At 42.9% G+C, this 22,237-nt stretch overlaps 2 protein-coding genes across 4 annotated transcripts in view; both read left to right on the top strand.

Moving 5' to 3' along the window:
- Window positions 1-3,940, top strand: part of CHIA (chitinase acidic) — a 36,254-nt gene extending 32,314 nt beyond the window's left edge. The window contains 6 exon segments of the mRNA XM_032881271.1: window positions 1,203-1,327; window positions 1,499-1,622; window positions 1,911-2,096; window positions 2,566-2,685; window positions 2,773-2,914; window positions 3,687-3,940. Coding sequence (XP_032737162.1) covers window positions 1,203-1,327; window positions 1,499-1,622; window positions 1,911-2,096; window positions 2,566-2,685; window positions 2,773-2,914; window positions 3,687-3,940 — 951 coding nt within the window.
- Window positions 3,941-7,414: 3,474 nt separating this feature from the next.
- Window positions 7,415-20,764, top strand: PIFO (primary cilia formation). 3 transcript variants are annotated; one of them, XM_032881256.1, is made up of 6 exons: window positions 7,415-7,591; window positions 15,881-16,023; window positions 16,655-16,753; window positions 17,478-17,608; window positions 19,456-19,573; window positions 20,559-20,764. In XM_032881256.1, exons 1-6 carry the CDS (start codon window positions 7,417-7,419, stop codon window positions 20,625-20,627), a joined length of 735 nt encoding a protein of 244 aa, XP_032737147.1. In that variant the 5' UTR covers window positions 7,415-7,416; the 3' UTR covers window positions 20,628-20,764. The 3 variants fall into 3 exon arrangements, with proteins under 3 accessions (XP_032737147.1, XP_032737149.1, XP_032737150.1); XM_032881259.1 differs by lacking the exon at window positions 7,415-7,591 and adding an exon at window positions 15,592-15,652; XM_032881258.1 differs by lacking the exon at window positions 16,655-16,753.
- The last annotated feature ends 1,473 nt before the right edge of the window (window positions 20,765-22,237 follow it).

Genomic DNA, 22,237 nt, shown 5'->3' with positions numbered 1-22,237 from the left:
TGCCTTTGAACATCAAGAGTGAGAGGAATCTGTAGGACCTCCTATAGGAATGGCCAGTAGTCCCTGAATGAGTACCAATCTAGAGTTCAAGACATATTGAAATCATCAGCAAATGTTGATAATTAAGAGATTACCAAGGAAAAGTGAATGGAGTAAGAAAAGCCAAGAATAGTTTTTAGATTTACCCTCTCCCAAGACAGAGACTCTTTCTCCACCATCCCATATACCAGATCATCAGCCAGCCTCCAAATGGTTTCAATATTAAGTAACTAATCAGTTGAAAGTCAATCTACTTATTGAACAGCTCTAGAGATCAGAAAGAACATCTTGTATTGCATGGAGCACTGGGTGTGGCGCATAAACAATCAATTCTGGAACACTGAAAAGAAATTAAAAATAAATAAATAAAAATTAACAAAAAAAAAGAAAGAACATCTCTGTCCTTAGCCAAAACATACCTCCAGTCATAATTTATAACTTCTGGTCATGGGGGCTAGCTCTGCTCACCAAAATAACAAAGGACAAAACACCTTTTGTAATCTATCATTCAATATTTGCAGACTGTTATAACATCCTGCCTATAATTCCTCTTCTTCCGGTTTAAACACCCTAGGTCCTTTGGCCAGTGTCACATGACAGTTTTCAGACCCTTCACTGGAACACACCCTGGCACACCCTGAACCCTGAACCCAGTCCTCCAAATGGGATTAGAGTCACCCAGAATAAAGGTGCCAGTGCTGAATGGGAACCCATCCCCCGACTGTAACCACTTCCCTTATTGGTCAAATCAGCATTTCATTTGATGAGATGTCAGTCCTGTAAAGTAATTCACTTACTGGATGAAGGGAAGCAACATGTATATTGTCAAAACCTGGGTATAGATTACTACAGCAACTCTAAATTCAGAGTATAGGGATATAATTGGAGCTCTGATGGGTCATCTGGGACCTGCATTCTGGGCATGACCTGGCTACTAAGTTGCTGTGGGACTTTGGTGAAATTGTCTAGTTTCTGTTCATACTAGATAGCTATAACATTGACTGATACCATCAGTCCTATCTACTTTATAGTGATATTGAGAGACTGAAGTAAGATGAAATATATGAAAGCATTTTGAAAAAGAAAAAGATGATACAAACCTCTGTATTTAAGGAGCTGAAATCAGAGGCACAGATGGCCTACAGTACTTGATTATTCTATAGGAAATGCATGAAGCTTTTGAGCAGGAGGCCAAGCAGATCAACAAGCCCAGGTTGATGATCACTGCTGCAGTAGCGGCTGGCATCTCCAACATCCAGTCCAGCTATGAGATCCCTTAGCTGGCCCAGTGAGTGATTCACCCTATCCTCAAACTCCTGTAGTTATTGCTTTTGCAAGGTAGACTTGTCCTCAGTCTGTCTTGCTATTCAGGGACCACCTTTAGGAGGCTTTGGAAGTGGTACCTTTCACCTACATAGGTGTGGGAAATGACCATCACAAATCTTTTTAGCCAGATCAGGTACCTGGACTACATCCATGTCATGACCTATGACATTCACGGCTCCTGGGAAAGCTACACTGGAGAGAACAGCCCCCTATACAAATACCCAACTGACATGGGCATCAACGCCGACCTCAATGTGGTGAGTCCTTGGACACATGCAGATGCAGAGCAGAGATAAGGCTCTACATCACATGGAAATTCACGGACAAAACGAGTGAAAATTCTGCAAATGTCTCATTTGGATAACTATCCTTTCTAGCGGCTGGGCCTATCTCATTAACTATAATTTCGCCAAAATGCTTTGAAAAACTACTATCTATCTGTCATTAACATCATACAATTGTGTCTGTTAGAACAGTGGACTAACACAACTAAGCACGGGGTCATCAGCGAGGTGGAGCCCCTAGCTAACAGGCACCCATTGCAGGATTACGTCATGAACTACTGGCAGGACAATGGGGCCCCAACTGAGAAGCTCATCATTGGCTTCCCCACCTATGGCTGCACCTTCATACTGAGTGACTCCTCCAACACTGGCATTGGTGTCCCCACCTCTGGCGCTGGTCCTGCAGGGCCCTACACCAGGCAGGCTGGGTTCTGGGCCTACTATGAGGTAAGGAGAGGAGGCTGGACAAATCTGTGAATTCCATGTCTTGTGCTGAACAGAATGAATGCTCATCCTGTCCACTAATTATCTATTTAAAATACAGCTGTCGTTCTAAAATGTTTCAAGAGTTTAAGTAACCTATTCATTTACCTGATCCAGTAGGAAGGCCACCTATAATGTGTCATATCCCTTCAAGCAACAGACTGCATATTTAAGGTCATTTATATGAGCGTGTAAGGAAATAAAAGAACGATATCTTTCAAATTAGTCTCCCAAAATCGAGCATTAACGAGAAGATTAACAGGAATACTTCAAAAGCAACTTCGTATTATTTACTTCAAATAACAACCCATAATTAGAAAACAGGAAAATCCCAATTGGAGACATAAAAGAAAAAAAATAAAATAGGCAAGTGTTTGTTTCTCCTTTCATGGGAATCTTATTTAAAAGATTTGAATTTCTTGACTTTTTAAAGACCTGTACCTTCCTGAAAAATGGAACTACTGAGGTGTGGGATGCTCCTCAGGCTGTGCCCTATGCCTATCAGGGCAGTGAGTGGGTTGACTATGATGACGTCAAGAGCCTCAGTGTCAAGGTAAGGTCAGCCCCTCCGACCTGCTTCAGGCCCAGCCGTGAGTCTGGGGAAGTAAAATGACCTCTGGTGTCCTCTATCCTTGAACAGGCTCAGTGGCTTAAGGAGAACAATTTTGGAGGTGCCATGGTCTGGGCCATTGACCTGGATGACTTCACAGACACGTTCTGTAACTAGGGCAAGCTCCCCCTGGTCAACACCCTGAAGAAAGCACTTGGGCTGCAGAGTGCAGGTAAGTGAACAAGAAGGATGCCAGGGGTATACAATTGTTGCTTCTCCAGCTTAAAAGGCAAATCTAACATCTGTCCACCCCCACTGGCCTGGGAGTCACTTCCCATTTCACCTCCCTGCTCTTGCCCAGCTGAGACACACGGGCTCCATTCTTCCTCTACCCTTGAACTTCCAGGTCAGGCATGTTATGAGCTTATAAGAAACCAGGCCTATCTGGGTGAGTTTTCCATGTCAGCTAAGTCTCAAAGTCTGTGGAAAAGCCCCAAGAAATTCAGATGACCTTCAATATATAAGCATTTACTTTTCTATGAACTCCTCCCTCATTAAAAGTCTTTTTCGGCCCACCTGGAGACTGAACAAGAAACCCTCAGGATTGCTCACATGTTTCTAATCTGTAGTTCAGGGAAAATACCACATCCCTAAATTTTTTCCAGATTTTTCTTTGGAATAATCTCTAAGCTTATTAGCTTGCCACTTATACCCAGATCCTAGGCAAGTATTTTGCACATAGCAGTGCTCAGTAATTTTTTTTTAATGATGTTAACATCTTAAGGGAAGAGAGAACTTTTCAGATTTAAAACTAGAATGGCTTGAAAATGTAGTTTTTCCTGAGTATGGAGTAATCTTGTATCTCCTCACTTGTAGGGAGCCAGTGCTAACAGCACCCCACCTCCAGACGTTCTCCTCAGGGCCACTAGTCTCCTCGCCTCTAGGCGACGGTGGGAACCTCTTCCAGGTCCACAAGTCTGTTCTACTGTTCTATGCTGTTTTAGGTTGCACTGCCCCTGCTCAGCCCATGGAGCCCAAAACTCCTCCCAGGAGCGAAAGTGGGAGCGGCAGCAGCAGCTCTGGGGGCAGTTCTGGGGGCAGTGGATTCTGTGCCGGAAAGGCCAACGGCCTCTACCCCGTGGCGAATAACAAAAATGCCTTCCAGCACTGCCTGAATGGAGTCACGTACCAGCAGAACTTTGAGGCTGGGCTCATCTTTGACACCAGCTGTGACTGCTGCAACTGGGGGCGAACCTGACCTGTCTGCATTCCCGAGTTTCCTCATTTAGTACATCTTGCTCCTACCTACAGTTCTACAATAAAAGCCGTCAGTCTAAACATGAGTCTTTTTGGTTGTAAGTGATTGCTGGGGGGTGGGAGGGGAAGCTTTCTAGATGTGAAAATACAAGTTGCTCAGGGGCAGAGGGTGGCCAAAGGGGGAGTGTGTGAGGAAGTGAGGGAGCCAGCAAGCCTGCCATCTTCTGTTTGCCTAGGTTGCATCCATTTGCCTTCTGCATGAGGGTTAGAGGCTGTCAGGAGGAGATGCTTGAATGTTTGGTGCTGGGATGGGATGAAGACATGAAGAAGACAGGTCTGTAGCCTGGTGACTGTCCTCAGGAAAGAGCCAGAGTGATTCCGTGGTACACATGGGTACAGGCCTGTGTGGCTTCCTCAAAAAGAAGCAGCGCAGGGCATTCTGTCCCTATCTGCTGAGATCCCAAAGCTGGTCCGGTGCCTCCTAGACCAGGTGCTGTGAAGATCTGTGCCGTGGACCCCTTTGGGGATGTCTGCCCAGCCTGTGGACCAGCAGTGTTCCTCTATCAGGAGATTGTCCTCTTCTTTGAAGCCATGGCTGTGGTCCCTGGCTGCCGTGCCTTACTGCATCTTCTCCTCCCCTGGCTTGGCTGATTGACTAGGATGAACGTCAGACTCAAGAGCGCTAATCAGATCATCAAGCCGTGAAATCTGCAACAGACAACACAGAGTGGCTGTCATACCCCAGAGTGGCTTGCCCTGAGATATTTAAACTCAAGAGCTGTAGTGAGACTGTGGAGAAGGGCAGTTGCTCTGGATCCAGAGCAAGAAGAGAAAAGGGGAGCTACAGAGAAAAGCCACCACAAGAGACGGAGGACACTTACTGACAGCTGTCCACCGTTAGATTCCAGCTCCTTCCTGAGACCCAGATGCATTTCTGCATTTGGGCTCTGTGAAACACACCTATACCTATACAATACATTCCTCTTTGCTACTTCAGCTGGCTTAAGTTTGCTTTTATTGCAACTAGCAGAATCCTAACTAATATAATGGCTCTTAAAAACTGGCAGGCTTAGCGTATGTCAAACTCTGTTCTAGGCGTTTTACATGTATTTTATTATTTAATTCTCCTGGCAACCTTGTAAGGAAGATAACATTGATTCCAGGAAACTGAGGCACAGAGGAATTAGGTCACCTGCCCAAGATCACCCAGCTAATAAGTGGCAGAGCCAGATCCCAAGCCAGGCAGGCTGGCTCCAGAGCTCACAGTCCTAACTACGATGCTCCGTCACCTCCCTTGATACAGACATCCGTGTTTACACAGCAGATGGCCACTTTGGGGATAATGATAAGACACAGGCCGCTTTCTGGGTAATGGTGACATATTCATGAATTCACCACACTTAGTGATTATTATGTGCCAGATAATATTCTTGGTACTAAAGGCATAGTGGTAGATAAGATAAAGACTCCACCCTTCTGGTAGTTATATTTTGATGGTGAGAGTGTTAGGCAAACAAAGAAATGAAAAAAAAGTGTAACAGTGATAGCAAGTGACAAGGAGATGAATGTACTTTAGTTTGGGCAGCCCAGGAAGGCCTCTGTGCAGTCGGGCAAGTGTCCGACTCTTGGTTCTGGCTCAGGTCGTGAGATCAAGCCCTGTTTCAGGCTTGGAGTCTGCTTGAGATCCTCTCAACCTCTCCCCCTGCCCCTCCTCGGCCCCCCCAATAAATAATTAAAAAAAAAAAAAAGGAAATCCTCTGTGGGGAGGTCCCAAATGAGATGAGCCTTGACATTCGAGAAGAACCAGTCATTTTGAGATTTGGGAAGAGGGCATTTTGGGCACAGGTGCAGCAACAACAGAGTCCTAGAGCTGGAAATGAATATGGCAGATTAGAACAAAGAAGAGCAGGGCTGCACTGAGGTAGCGGACACAGGAAAGAAATAGGAGGGGTCAGATGACGCAAGGTCTTGAAACATGGTTACAAGTTTGTATTTTATTGCAATTAAGCTATAAAAAAAAGTTTATAGCAGGGATGGAGAGGTGGTGACATCTAAATTCACCATGGAGAAGACAGGGCTGGAATAGGGTTACAGAACATGGGAAAATTGCACTCGTGATTGTAGCTGATGTACTGACTTTTGAGAGCTCACGTGACATATCTTGGAGATCAAAAACAGATATGGGAGTGTCCTCAATAAGTAGGTAAAAGCAAAAGTCAATAAAATTCGGTATTATTATTAATATAATTACATTTCTAACCAAAGAACAAGAAAGCCTAGAGTAAGAAGAGCATAGAAATTTGGGCTTACTTTTTGGAAGAAGTTTCTGTTTAGGTCACTACTATGGCAAATAACACTGAGGAGGGGACATGAGGATGCGGGGAACTGGACTTGGTGAAGGCCATGAAAGAGGCCATTGACTCTGAGGAAAAGCATCTTTGAACAACACAGTGGCCAGCTGCTGAATCAAAGTGGTTTCCCAGACTAACACCTTCTTCTGTTATCATTATTTTCCCATTAAAATTGATTCTGTCACCATTTCTAGAATACAGAAATTACTGTAGCCTAAAAAAATGGTGTCCCTCATTTTTCCAGCTACTTTTCCATATTAATGAGCCAATCAAATGAATGTTTACCACATATCTACTACATGCAAGAAGTGGACAGGCACCACCCAACTCTAGATCCGTGAAGGCTTTCTTGTCACCTCCTTTGACTCTTCTCATTCCCTCCACTTCAACTATGTTAGCCTCTTTTCTGTTTATCAAATAGTCCAGGCATGTTACTGCCTCCGGGCCTTTGTACAAGCTACAACACCCTCCTCAGATTTCCATTTGACTTTTGACCTCACTTTCTTCAGGCCCTTCCTCAAAGCCAACTTCTCAGTGAAGCCATTCCTGGCTGCACAGCCTAAAATTGAAACCTTATTCTTTCTGCCCTTCCTGTGCTTCTTTTCTCTTGGTACCTGCCATATTATACAATTTACATATTTACCATTTTTATTGTCTGCCTCCTTCAGTAGAATTAACCTCTGTGAGGATAAGAATTTCCGTTTACTGCTACGTTCCCATTGCCTAGAGTGGTGCCCGGCATATTACAAGAGTTTCATACGTACTTGTTAAATAAATAAATCGGTGAGGGCAGGAAGGGAGACAGGAACTAACAAGGAGAGTATTCCAAGCATGAGACTAGGTATTTTATATAGGCTCTCTCCTGTGTGGTGACTATTGTCCCCACATTATAGGTGAGGGAATTGAGATCTTGTGAGAAAACGTTGTCCTAAATTATGCAGTAGATAATTAGAACTGATTTTCAAAGAGGGAGCTTTCTGGCTTCCTTCTCACCCTAATGCTGCCCTTCAGAGAGCAATGTCACAATGACCTGGAGGACTTCAAGGGTGGGGCTACTGCTTAGCAGCCAGTCTGAGTTACACCCTTCATCTTCTTGGTTAAAGTCTGTTTATGAGAGTGGTGACTCATGGAGCCATTGTTAAATGAAGGACACAGCTCGGTTCAAAGGCCCTCCAATGGGGACATTGGGTACAAAGCTTCTTGGAGATCTTCAAAGTCCAAGCCATCTGATCCATTTGAGTACATGAATGACAAAATCCTGCCATGGATCACCCATCCAGATCTTTGGAAGCTTGTTGAAGGTAATCATGTTCTTAAACTCCTGTACATCTATGAAAACGCATTCCTTCCACATGGGAGTCTAACTGGAAAGAGAGGGGGTATGCTCAGGATTTCATAAAAGCCCTGATCCAGGCAGGGCAGGGGGAAGTGCTCTTCTTACCAAATCCTGAGCCTTGATAACATGTGGCACGGCACCTATACAGATGAAAGGGCAATTTTTTATTTTATTTATTTATTATTTTGCACAGAGGTGCTCTGGGATTTACCTGTGGCTCTGGGCATGGAGATGGTAGACCAGAAGTGCATTAACTTATGTTAAATGCCAATATAGGCTCGTCATTTGCTGTGTAAGATTTGTCTGGTGTTACCTCTTTCAATTCCCATGGCAGCCCTAAGGAGGCAGGAAATAATTAGTGCCTTTCTATAGATGAATCAAGGCTAAGTAGCTTCCACAAAGTCATGTAGCTAGTAAATGACACACCAGTACCTGTTGGAAACCAGTTCTGAGGGCCTTCAAAGCCTGTGTTCATTCCTCTACGACCAGATGAGAGAGGCTGGTACTTAAGTCTGGAAAGTGGGATTTAGAAAGTCTATGTTCCTCTCCTTCTTCCACCTTCTGAAGACACATCTATTCTCCAGCAGAACCCCTATTCTCTAGATCAGAGGTTCTGAATCCTAAAATAATCCAAAACCAAGTCCTACTTTGAGTAACACATTATTTGGTAATGTCCCTTTTATTATCCTAATTAAATTCATGGATAACATAACCTGTCATGCATAATTTCATAAATAATGCCATAATTGTAAAGGAGAAAAGTAATTTCTAATAAAATAATATGCATTTCAACATATAAATGCCCAGATGGGACTACTTTATAAGACAAGGAAATAGTCAGACTTTTGCACCATATAATAAACAATGAATAAGCCTAGCATTAAGAAGGCTAAATGTCATCTCATACAAGTGGTTTAGGAAAATAAAAAAAGCAGACTTATAAGTGGACATCAGAACAAAGACCAGTTTCAGAAAATTAATAACACTCCAGACTTACTGTTTCCTGATAACAAAAAGAGGTGAATAACTTTAGGTAAAGTAGGGATAATACACAACTAATTGTAAACCAGTAAAGTAAAAAAAAAAAAAAAAGGAAAAGGAGTATGCCTATGTTATTTTTCAAATGTTAATGTGCTTCCTCTAGGATTGTCAGATTTTTAAAAATATTTTATTGGTCTACCATGCACACCAAAAAAGGCCCAAATCATAACTGAACAGATTAAGGAAATATGCAAAGCGAACTCCTCAGGGTAAACAGTATACCCAGTCCAAGAAATGGAACACCACTATCTCTCCTAAAGCCCTTCTCCTGTCCCTTCCCTTTTACTGTTTCCACCCTCCTTAAAAAGTATCCCCACTCAACTTCTAATACATAAATTAGTTTTGCCCATTTTTGGATATATGTAAATGTACTCATGCAGTATGTAAATGTCTAAATTATTTCATTCAACACTGTGAGATTGAGCTAAATTGTTGCATGTGCAGGATTTTTCCTATTCATTGCTATATAATATTCCTTTATATGAGTATTCCACAACTTGTTTTTCCATTCTACCATTAATGGGCATCTAGTTGTTTCAGTTTGGGACAGTTATGGATCACGTTGTATTTAATGTTCTTATATATGCCTTTTTGTGCACAGTTGTATGAGTTCCTGCTGACTAAATACCAAGGAGCTGGAATTATTAGATCCTAGGGATGTCTACTTCAGCTTTAGTAAATACTGCCAAACAGTTTTCCAAGGCGAATCCATCAGTTTCCATTTACACTAGGAGCGCATTCAAGATTTCCAGCTGTTTCACATCCTAGCAGCACCAAGTGTTAACTGTCTTTATTATTTTATCCATCTTGTGGGTAGCTCATTGTGGTTTAAATTTCTAACTCTTTTATGACTACTGAAGTTCAGCACTTGTTATACGCTTACTGGTTATTTGTATATTCTTCTTTTTGAGTTTCCCATTCAAGTATTTTACCAGTTTTTTATTAAATTGTTTTTTCTTATTGATCTGTAATTGTTGTTTTATATATCCTAGATCAACACTACCCAATAGCAATATAATGTGAGCAACGTGTTTAGTTTTAAATTTCTAACAACCACATTAAAAAGGTAAAAAGAAACATGTGAAGTTAATTTTACTACTGTTTTATCTAATCTGATATATCCAAAATATTATCATTTCAACATGTAACCAATATAAAATTTATTAACGCAATATTTTGTACTCTTTTTTTTCATTCTAAGTCTTTAAATTCTGATGTGTACTTTACATTCATACAAATCTCAATTTAAATTAACCACATTTCTGGATACCTGGGTGGCTCAGTTGATTAAGCGTCTGCCTTCAGTTCAGGGAATGATCCCAGGCCCCTGGGATGGAGTCCAACATCAGGCTCCCTGCTCACTGGGGAGCCTGCTTTTCCCTCTGACTACTGCTGCCCTTGCTTGTGCTCTCTCCCTCTCTGTCAAATAAATAAATAAATAATAGATTAACCACATTTCAAGTGCCCAAGAGTTAATATGGGCAGTGGCTTATGCATTGGATGGACACTGCAAGTCTTGATGCTTTTGTGCTTATGTTTTCCTCAACATCTTGGCTTACTTTCTCACTTTTCTAAGGGTATCTATTTTTATAATTATTACTTTGAAATATTTTCAAGCCTAAAGAAAAGTTGTAAAAACAGTACAAAGAATTCTCTTACCTATTTACCCTAATTCTTTGTTAGATGTTACTTCTCTCTCTGTCCTCTTTCTCTCTCTCTACACACACACACACACACACACACACATGACACATCCAGTTGACCTTTGAACACATGAAGTTAAGAGTGATTACTCCCTGCGTGGTTAAAAATCTACATATAACTTTTGATTCCCCCAAAGCTAATAGTCTACTATTGATAAGAAACCCTACAAATAACCCAAAGTGCTGATTAACATGTATTTTGTATGTTATATGCCTTATACAGTATATTCTTACCATAAAGCAAGCTAGAGAAAATAAAATGTTGTTAAGAAAATCATAAGAGAAAATATATTTACAATGCTGTACTATAAAAAATCTGCATGTAATTGGAACTTTTCATTGTTTCTCATCTGTCTCTCATGCTTTTTACCCTGTATTCTCTGTCCTTTTGCATCTCCAAGATTCAAGTCTGAATATTTTCTTCTGATTCAGTTTCCAATTCCTTCTCTTTTTTTTATTTTTATTTTTTTAAATTTCTTTTCAGTGTAACAGTATTCATTGTTTTTGCACCACACCCAGTGCTCTATGCAATCCGTGTCCTCTCCAATACCCACCACCTGGTTCCCCCAACCTCCCACCCCCCGCCCCTTCAACCCCTTCAGATTGTTTTTCAGAGTCCATAGTCTCTCATGGTTCACCTCCCCTTCCAATTTCCCCCAACTCCCTTCTCCTCTCTAACTCCCCTTGTCCTCCATGTTATTTGTTATGTTCCACAAATAAGTGAAACCATATGATAATTGACTCTCTCTGCTTGACTTATTTCACTCAGCATAATCTCTTTTTCAGCTTTTACAACCTGCTGGTAAACTCGTGCCTTGCGTTCTTACTTTCAGAGATGGCACTTTTTATTTGTACAATTTTTATTTGGTTCCTTTTTATTGTTTCTAAAGTTTTCCAACTTATCATTTAATTTCTTGAATTACCAGCGTTCTCCCCTTTGCTGAAGTGATTTATTACTTAATTCAATAAATTTTTAAATGAGACAAAAATCTATATAAAACATGATGTCAAAAATAAAATCTATTTATCCCATTCCATTAGACCACTACAACAGAGTGGGTGGTTTCCCAGGATAATTTTTTTTATTTTTCATAAGATTTTATTTATTTATTGGAGAGGGAGCATGAGGAAGAGAGCACAAGACAGGTGGGGGGCGGGTGTGCAGAGGGAGAGGGAGAAGCAGATTCCCCACTGAACAGGGAGCCAGACCCTGGGATCTTGACCTGAGCTAAAGACAGACACCTAACCAACTGATCCACCCAGGGGACCCCAGAAAAATAATTCTTATAATGGCCCCATATGTAGTCAAATGATGAGAGCTGATAAGCTGTCTCATAAAACTAAAACAATCTCCATAAATATCAGGCATCCTTCTGATGTTACAACTATGGTTAGAAATGTACATGATGGGAACTGCAAAGTTCTTCAGGTCTTCATCAATAGTGGCCCCAATATAAAACTTAGTCTAAACATTCTCTGGTACTAGACCATCACCTGCATAGTTTCCTTTGTGTGTGAGCATCATTCAGACATCGAATCCTTGCTAATCCTTAGAGCTGCCTAAGGTTCTGCCTTAACTCCTCAATTTCACCATTACACAATGCTTATACAAGAGATACATGTAGCATACGGACAGTCCATCTTTGTAGTATGTTTGGATTGGCTTTAATGACACGTTGATAATTTGCATCAATTGGGATGTTGGTGGACCCAGTGGTGTGTTATATTAGTAACATGAACAGGAAGACTGATGGAGGAAATTTCTCTTTCTTTAATACACTGGGACCTTTACTGACTTTGTCTTTAGGATCTGATCACCTTTTCTTTTAGCCTCTTACCTCAGAAGCCAAGGATTTGATTGATGGCCACAAATTCCTTGCTTTCTCTTGCTTCCCATGTTTACCCTGCAGTCTGGAAGCTTCCTCCAAAATTGGAGCCAAGTACAGTTACTTTAAAGTCCATGTTTAATAACTCTAATCTCTAGATTTCCTTTGGGTTTATTTCCATTCTTTTTTTTTTTTTGGTGTGAGTGCTATTTTATATTAAATGCCAAATATTTTTCATGAAAAACTGTAAAAATTAGTTGAAGCTTTGGATGATGTTATATTCAGAGACTATTTACTTTTTTTTTCTGGTGTATAGTAAGGGTAGAAGCAGATCACTTTAATACAGTTGGAGACTATGTAGATACAAAGGTGGATTTCAAGATTTTTTTTCTTTTTTGAGAGTCAGTTTATTTCTTATTTACCCTTATTCCTAGAGTTTATCCCTTTTGGGCCCCAATTAAAAACCCAGGGTGTTTTCCAATCTCCCATCCTCCATGGCCAACCTAATTTTTGATCCCCAGTTTTCAGAGACACACATGTCCAAAGTTCCACGCAAATTCTCTGCTTCTCAGCCACTCTTTGATTAGCAGATGTTCAAAGAGAACAGGAGCACCCACTGTGGCTCACAGTTTTGGGCTTCCCCTCTCTCTGCATTCTTGGCCCTGTCTATTCTTTCTTCCATGGTAAATCTCTGATGTCTCCAAACATACGTATTTTATTTTGTCCAGCTTTTCTAGCTCTTCTCAGCTGTAGGATTAGTCTGAAGCAATCTAGCCCATCAATGGAGGAAATTAGGTGCCATCATATCAAAGTATTTTGCAAGACGTGTTTCATGTCACTGATAATGTAAACAGTAATTTCAAAACGCACAGTGGGTGTCTAGAAATATTACTATTACCTGAAATATTAATGAAAGAGAAAATTGTCAAATCAATACCAGTATTTTAATATTTTCTTTGTCATCAGTTTTACTGCAATTTTATTTTGAGTATTTTGAGTAGACAGAATGCTTAGAGCAAATTATACAATACTTTTGAGACTGTATCCTTATTCCATTTATAAGCTTTGTTTCTCACACAATCTTCTCCTATGTTACTAGGCTTTATGCATTATTTCTTGTAAAAAAAATTTCTCGGTGTCATTACCTATAAGTCAGGTACAATGAATTATTTTTTTAAAGTCCAGCAGGACATATGAATGTTATGTAGGACACGTGACAATGCACTGTGTGATGGGACAATGAGCTGCAGGTGTCTGGCCTCCCTGGCGCAGTCACCAGGAGCATTCCCTTGGTAATTTTTTAAAAGATTTTATTTATTTATTTGACAGAGAGAGATCACAAGTAGGCGGGAGGGGGGTGGGGGGGGGAGCAGGTTTCCTGTTGAGCAGAGAGCCAGATGTGGAGCTTGATCCCAGGACCCCGAGATCATGACCTAAGCCGAAGGCAGAGGCTTAACCCACTGAACCACCCAGGCGTCCCCCACTTAGTAATTTTCAACAAGCAAAAGGCTTCCTCAAGTTTCCAAAATATCCTGTAGGACTCAGTATCACCTTTTTTGGAAACCCTACATTAAATGTATGAAATCATCCCTGTGGACAGTTCTAAGCCAGGTGTGTGTGGATCCCAAGGTCATCTTTAGAGCCCAAAGGGTAACATGGACCAATCACACTGTAGGTCTGCTTCCTCCCACCTCTGATAATTCCTAAAGCCATCCAAAACTCAAGAGAAAACAGATTGGTGTTAATATCCAGGACAGGTAAATGTAAAGAAGGTAAAGAAGTCAACATACACCGTGACCTTTCTTCTTGGGTTAGGATGGGAGTGTTCCTAAGGAGGCTGAGTACCATCTTAAGAATAACTACTTGCCTCCTGGGGCTAATAATACATTATATGTTAATAAAATTTTTTTTAAATAGACGAATAAAAACCCATATAGACACACACACTAAAAAAAAAAAAAGTACTTGGAATTGTCACCTTCCTGATTGCTCTCATCATGTTCTCTCAATCCTGCCCTTACCCAATAAAGAGGAATTATTATTCCCAATTTGGAGATGAGAAAACTGGGACTTAAACATTTAAGTGACTGCCCAAGATTTTTACAACTATTAAGCACTTCTGTGACTCCTCTGCAGTCCCTGCTCTACTCAAGGCTTCCAACTCTTTTAAATAAGCCCTGCAATTGCACTACTGGGTGTTTACCCCAAAGATACAGATATAGTGAAAAGAAAGGCCATCTGTACCCCAATGTTTATAGCAGCAATGGCCACGGTTGCCAAACTGTGGAAAGAACCAAGATGCCCTTCAACAGACGAATGGATAAAGATGATGTGGTCCATATACACTATGGAGTATTATGCCTCCATCAGAAAGGATGAATACCCAACTTTTGTAGCAACATGGACGGGACTGGAAGAGATTATGCTGAGTGAAATAAGTCAAGCAGAGAGAGTCAATTATCATATGGTTTCACTTATTTGTGGAGCATAACAAATAGCATGGAGGACATGGGGAGTTAGGAGAAGGCATTTGGGGGAAATTGGAAGGGGAGGTGAACCATGAGAGACTATGGACTCTGAAAAAGAATCTGAAGGGTTTGAAGAGGTGGGGGGGTGGGAGGTTGGGGGAACCAGGTGGTGGGTATTAGAGAGGGCACAGACTGCATGGAGCACTGGGTGTGGTACAAAAACAATGAATACTGTTATGCTGAAAATAAATTAAAAAATGATTTAAAAAATAAAATTAAAAATAAATAAATAAATAAATAAATAAATAAATAAATAAGGCTTGTGCCTGGGGTGCCTGGGTGGCTAAGTCCTTAGGTGTTGGCTTAGGTCATGATCCCAGAGTCCTGGGATTGAGCCCCGCATCGGGCTCCTCGATGAGCCTGCTCCTCACTCTCCCTGCTACTCCCCCCGCTTTTGCCCTCCGCGTCAGTATAATATTAAAAATAAATAAAAGCCTCGTGCGTGCCACGTTTAGAGATTGAAGGGGGCAACCTGCAGAAAAATTGGTCTAAGAGGGGCCTTATAGGGGAATTGTCTGGGCTAAGCTCCACTTAGTCCCCATTTCCCCTGCTGCAGGCGTTGTCCTGGGAGCCCACCCCACCCGCCACCACTGCAGGGGCTCTGTTTTCCCAGGTCCTTGATCCTGGCAGTCCAGATTTCGGGGCATTCTGAACCCAGTGTCCCAATTCAGCAGCGCATTCCCGGTGTCCCAGCCCTTCTGCTTAATCCCTCACCGGCGAAGCCGCCGTAGCCGCGGGTCCAGCAAAGCCTCCACCTGTGCCTAACCACAGGCCACACTGCTCTCCGCCGCGGACTCAGCCCGGCCGGAGACCCCTCCCACTGCAGGCGCGCGCGGAGCCACTCCCCTTGTGTTCCCCTGCGTTCCCTTAGCAACGCGGTACACAATTGCAAGCCCGGCCACACGCGCGATGTGTTTCGGCAAAGCGGGTGCGCGGGGCTGAGGTGGAGGAATCAAGGGTAGAGGGCAGGAGGAAGAGTGGGGAGGCTGGAGGGCGGGGGGACGCAGTCGTACCTTCCACGGGGTTCGGTCGGGTTTTTGTTCTTGATGGGGCCCAGTCCTGTCTCGGCCTCCCCACAACCTACGTGCCCACAGGGCGCTCACTTAGACGAAGGGGCCTTCCTCACGTGGAGTTTCTGCTCTTTCTTGATCCTCAGAGTCGCTGGTTAGCTACCCCTTTGGTACACGTCAACAGAGGAAGCTCTTTCCTCTTTACCACCCCCAAAACTTGTTGGGGAACAAGTTTCTCCCTCTTCGAGGAGCGCCCCACAGAGGGCCTGGATGTTACATAGCAGAAGATGTGAGTATACACCTTCCCTTGGGTGGGTCTCAGCGTCCTGTCTGCGAATACCCAGGCTCCGTGGAAGAAAAATTCAATGGGATTTGTGATCTTTGGGCTGGCAACATGAGAAGGTGTCCTGGTCCTCTGCAGCGAGCTGTCAGGGCCAATGTAGGAAATTAAAAGACCCTTGCTCCCCACTTCCAACACCCTCCAAACGCAAGCCTTTCTAGCCTTTCTTCATATAGTCCTCTATATAGTCCCCACTCCATCCTCACCTTCCGAAGCCTCCGAACCAATGCCTCCCATTAGTCCAAACTGGGAATGTTGCTGTGCTGCTAGATCAGTTTGTGAAAGGCCATCAGACTGAGGATGGGATTATGGCAAATTCAGCTCTGTGGGGCTTACAGGACGGGATTCACTGGAATGCACAGGAATGTCATTTACTCTGCCTAGGCAGCCACATTTCTTTGCAGACTTCCTTATAGAATTGTTGCTATGGTCTTCACTCAGAGGAGTCAAAAAAGAAAGAGCAACTTATGCAAAAGAGTCAGATAAGAACATTTTGAGTTCATTCTGTTTTGATGACTGTAATATTCTCTGTGTGTTTCCTTTCTTTCTTTCTCTCTTTTTTAAAATATACTACCTGAAGGTATATGGATTGGCATACAACCTCTCTAAGATCCCGACCAGTAGAAAAGGATATACTCTTGGTGCCAGAACAGCTGAGAGGTTTAAGGCGATCAACAAGGTTAGAAATGGCTTGAATGTGCTTAGATTTTCGTGTGATCCATGTTGCTACATGTATTTGCATTGGGAAGCAAAGCGGGGAGAGTGGGAAGTTACCAAAAAATGTGCCCTGAAATTCAAGAAAAATATTTAGACCAACACTATGAAGAAATCTATCTGGAACGTTTAGGGGTTAGCATCTCAAATGTATATGAGAGTCCTGGGAGCATGGAAAACAGTTCTTGAAAGAAATGGTATCAAGACCATTTCTTTGGGGCTGACACAGCTTATGTTCAAGTATCAAAGCTTTGTTTCTATATATCCTTTTATCTTGCCACTTAAAAAACAAATTGCTACTTTTGAACCCTTTGGTTTTCAAGTCTAAAAGTCTTCAGTACAGGATCCTAATCAGTTGTTGGATATTTTTCTGACACTGGAGCTCCAAGAGAGGGGTACTGGCTCTAAAGAGTCTCCAAGTAGGATGGTGGGGGCAGCAGTTGCAACAAGTCACTTTGGTCCTTTACCTCCTGCTGATCTCTTTCTACAGCCTCAGCATATGTTTGTTTCAATAGCTGAATCCCATGTTTATCTTGGTTTTCTCCCTACTGTAGCCTTATATCTATAGCTGGGGTGGTAAAACTATAGCTGATACATGAACAGAAAGAGGATGAGTTGGTTTTCTTTAATTAGAGCCTTTATAAGTATATATCTCACCCTTAACATGTTTATCTTTTTCTGACAAACAGGACACGATGCTTTACCCAGGCATGTACCAGGCTGCAAATCCTCAGGAGCAAATACACAAACAAAATTTTGCTCCATTCAATGCCTCGTTGCCTCGATTTAAGACATACTCAAAGGACAATTCTTATCCTGGGTATGTCTTCTCTCTTCTGGAGCATTTCATCAAACAGCAATAGGAAAGGATGCACAAAGGAGGGGTTCCATCCAAACCATGCCTCTGAATAAGAAACCACCCACCCATCTTTAAAGAGCCAACCTCTGACCTTCCAGATCTCCGGCATTATAGAATTCTAAATCCTAGTGGTTCAGTCAATCAATAGTTATCAATGCGCTAGGCACTTCCAAGGGATCCAGAGGTTTTGTATTAAACCCATCGCACAAGGCTCCTCATTCCTTGCAAATTACACTGCCAAATCTGGACAGATGAGAAGCAAATACACTTAAAAAAATCAGTGGTAATAAGGACAGTTACCATATAATTTAGCAGTCAGACAGTGACCCTTCTGAAAATGTGCTTACTAATTATGGCAAGACAGTAGCCATGAGCTAGGACTGTCACAGGCATACTGGGCAGTGTGGTGACCCAGTGATGCACTGTGAAGACAGTGAACAAGGTGGTGGTGATGGGATGGATGGCGCCACTTTGGCAAGGATGTCCAGAAAAGTCTTTAGGGGAAATGACACTTGGCCTGAAGTCTGAATGACGAGACTGAGCCAGCCTGTGAAGATCTGGCCAGGGCTTCCTAGGAAGGAGGAGCTACAAGTGCAAAGGCTGTAAGCTGGGGAAGAATGGGTGGGAGGAATAAGGGGGAGGCTGGTGTGGCTAGAGTGTGGTGAGCAGAGAGGAACTGAAGACAGAGCAGGAGGGCGGAGGCTGAGCACGTGGCCCTTGTAGACCCAGTGTTTCAGGAAGCCACTCAGCAAGGGTGGAACTGCCGGGCAGAGTCAAGGTCTTTTTTGGTTCATGAGAAATGCAGGGATCAGTGAATGAGTGTAACTTTCTCCAGGCTGCATTAAGGAAGTGGAAGTGTTGAATATTGGCCCCCGTGCTGATTCTAAGTACTATTTCTTTCTTTTTTTTTTTAAGATTTATTTATTTATTTATTTGACAGAGAGAGCAAGAGACACAAGCAGGCAGAGCAGCAGAGGGAGAGGGAGAAGCAGGCTCCCCACTGAGCAGGGAGCCCCATGAAGGGCTCGATCCCAGGACCCTGGGATCATGACCTGAGCCGAAGGCAGTTGCTTAACCAACTGAGCCACCTAGGTGCCCCTAAGTACTATTTCTAACACAGCAAAAAGTCTACACCAAAGACCAAGTGTTATGAACAAAGGCAACTATAATATAATGCCACCTCAGTCAAACTTTAACGGTTCTGCCTCCTTATCCTGAGATTGCTGATTGAATAATCATCACTCTCTTACTCCCAGTTTCAAATCACGGACAGTACTTACTCATGATGGTGGTAGACTCTTTCCTCACCCACCCGTCCTGGGATCTCAGCCAAGGATACTGGGTTGCAGAAATATTTTTCAAACTAGAATCGATTTTAATCTTAACTGGGATGTCAAGACTAGATATATTTATTTTTTAAATGTTATTTATTTGAGAGAGATAGATAAAGGGAGGGGAGTGGGAGAAGGAGAGTGGGAGAAGGAGAAAGAGAAGCAGGTTCCTCTCTGAGCAAGGAACCCAGTGTGGAGCTCAGTCCCAGGACCCTGGGATCATGACATGAGCCAAAGGCAGAGCTTAACTGACTGAGCCACCCAGGCGTCCCAAGACAAAATATCTGTAACACTCACAGCTAATCGGAAATACATTAAAAGGCAAGGAAACCCCACAGTTGTCCCACGTTAGAAAGCTAATTGGCCTGTTGACTTTCCTGAAAGAATTAGGCCAAGTTCAGGGATAGCTGTGGTACTGATGGAGTTCGTATATGGTCACTAAGTTATTACACATGATGCTTAAATTTTTATTTCTAGCCCTGGCACATACAACCCGGAGATGAAGCCACCCCCCAAAATCACTTGGCCAATGAAATTTGGATCTCCAGACTGGGCTCAGGTTCCATGTCTACAGAAAAGAACCCTAAAAGCTGAGGTAAGAAGACTTGAATTTATGTAGAGCCCTCTCTCTGGTACTTTCATATGTATCAGGGCTTCTTATCCAGAAAGAGCTGCAGGAAGTCCTTGCTCCCCTGACAGTATATGTTTGTGCAGTTTTGTGCAGATATGCATATGAGAATCCTTTTGGAGAGTTGCCCAGTTTCATTAGATTTTTATAGGTGGCTATGAACGACGAAAGTCGCTTTTTGTTACTTAATCCTCAAATAATGTTCTGGTACAGGAACAGGACAATTATATCTTGGTGACGGAGGAGAGAAATCAGACTCTGATCGATTAAGTGACCTGTGCAAGCTGACAACTTGAATCTAGATCTTGTGACTCCTAAGCCAGTGCTCTTTCCATATACCACTAGAGTATCAGATCATGAGGGGGCTGTAGAGCATTCTGGTAAGAAGATGGATTCAGGGGACAGACTGCCTGGGTTCAAATACTAGCTCCCATATTGCTGACTGCGTGATCTCAGGCAAGTTTTCTAAGCCGCAGTTTTCCTTCTTTAAAAATGGATATTATAATAGAATCAATTTGATAAGGCTTTAAAGATCAAGCTAATGTAGAAAAGCATTTAACATAGTACTTATAACGTAATAAATGTTCAACCCATGTGAGCTATCATAATTTCAGAGGTGCTATTTTTTAAGAGGAAATTTGGGTTAATTCCACAACTATTTGTTAAATGCCTAATGTATCAACATCATCACATTAGATGAGTAACATTCAGGAATCAAATGCATATCTTTGTTTTTGAGAAGCTTACCAGGAATACTTGAAGACTTACCAAGTCCTAGCATGACCGCACAGGGAGATGACAGAGAGCAGCTGTACATTGACAGAATCCTAAGACTTGGTTCCCATGGGGTGCGCTTCAGCTGTGATGTGCACTTCTATTTTGCAAGTCAGGAAGACCAGAGGCAGCGGGATCGCATCAGAATATTGACCCAGACAATATTCCTTCATTGCAGTTGTCCACCGACAAGGACTTCAGAAAGCACCGGAACCGTGTGGCCTACCTAAGCCTGTTTTACAATTGAGGTGCTGTGACTACCTTCACGTGCCCCTCCTGACCACGGATCTAGGACTGAGGACAGGGCTGCTCTTCCCCCCTGTACTGCTGTGCTCGCTGTCTGCCAGCATGGGACCCAGGGAGGGAAGGGGCTCCCAACTCCTATGTGAGAACAGAAAGATTACATCAGAGCGTTCTGTGTCCATGTGCTGGTTTGTCATGTACATATGTAGATGGGCCTGGGGGGGGGTCCTGCCCAATGTTCAATGTGGTGGCTCCATTTTACTGAAATACTCATGGGTCTCTGTCTTCACGCTCTAATTCCCAGTCTTATGTGTTCTACCACGAGCCCTGGGGACAGGGGCTGTTGGCCTCACCATTGACTGGATGGTCACTTTGGATTGGTTTAGATGGCCACCTTGGACTTATTCATGGGCTTGCTACACTCAGAGGGTACTGACAGGCAGGGTAAACATTTATTTTTAAGAAAACTGTCCAGATTTCTGAGTTTCTGACATGCAATGGGCAGGTCAAGAATTTGTTCCCTTTCCCAGACTGATATTAAACTCACTGGATCAGAAATTCCCCACTTCCCATTACCTCATCTATGTCATTTGTCAGTCATCATGTTTAACTGAGTTCCTACCATCTGTCAGGAAGTGTGGCAAGGACTGGGAGTATAGCAGGAATCAAAATAACCTCATCTCCTGGTCTGGAAGCAACAGAAGCAATGACCTGCTGTAGACAAATTCCGGGACTGTCTGACTTGCTGGAACACACACTCTAGGCCCTAGAAATGCTCTATGTGGTTCCTTTAGCACTTTCTAGCAAACCACAGGGAGCCTCACTTTTATATTCTGGACCGTGAGCACATGGAAAAGGGAGAGAAAGCAACAGTGTGAAAAACCAGAGGTCTAAAGGCCTGTGTGTGTGTGGGTGGGGGGTGTCAGGGGACAAGCCAGGACAAGAGAGAAATGGCATGGAAAAATCCAAACTGAGCCTTGGCCCATTGAAGCTGGGGGCTGGATCTCTGCTCCCTGCTCCTTGCTGGAGAGACAAAACAGCTAGGGTCTGTGTGATTTAGCAGCTCAAAGCAGCACCATCCCATCTCGGCTGCCATCCAGCACAAAGCCTGGGGCCCCAGGCCCTCTACGTAAGATCTGAGTCTAGAGGGACCCTAGTGTCTCTGTGAAAGGGGAAGAGCTGCAGAAGGCAGAGTACCAGAAATCCAGCCTAAAGCCTGCTTCCGGGTCTACATTTGTTCATTCCTGAGCCCCACCCCCGACCAACCGCCCAGTCTATTTTCTTGGCAGAGCCCCCACTTGCTGTGGCCAAGTTCAGAGAACTCATGACACATCAAATCTTCTCAACAAGATAGTATTCTTCTGCACATGGCTTTGATGGCGAATGACACATGGAAGCAGGCCTCAAACTCCTACCATCATGGCCAAAAAGCAGATTTTGAGATTTCTGGTGACGTTTGCATAGTAAAAGCTGGGTCAAAGTGGAACTAAGAAATGGGGAAGCCAAGACCTCATCACTACTGGTTGGCTCTAAATTCTGGATTTAGGGGTGAGATACAAAGGGGTCTTTCATTCTGTTTAGGTCTTTTAGCCATGACTATGAGCCCAGGAAAAT

The sequence above is a fragment of the Lontra canadensis genome, unplaced genomic scaffold, assembly GCF_010015895.1.
Source record: "Lontra canadensis isolate GAN:19392208 unplaced genomic scaffold, GSC_riverotter_1.0 scaffold75, whole genome shotgun sequence".
Taxonomy (NCBI): domain Eukaryota; kingdom Metazoa; phylum Chordata; class Mammalia; order Carnivora; family Mustelidae; genus Lontra; species Lontra canadensis.
The sequence above is the reverse complement of the archived record's forward strand: the minus strand, read 5'-3'. Positions and strand labels throughout refer to the sequence as shown.

Excerpts from the sequence above, each read along its gene's own strand:
- PIFO (XM_032881256.1), top strand. The coding sequence starts at position 7,417 with ATGGAGCCATTGTTAAATGAAGGACACAGCTCGGTTCAAAGGCCCTCC. Across the intron at positions 16,024-16,654 it reads GATGTTACATAGCAGAAGAT|GTATATGGATTGGCATACAA; the intron begins GTGAGTATACAC and ends TACTACCTGAAG. Across the intron at positions 19,574-20,558 it reads AAAGAACCCTAAAAGCTGAG|TTGTCCACCGACAAGGACTT; the intron begins GTAAGAAGACTT and ends CCTTCATTGCAG.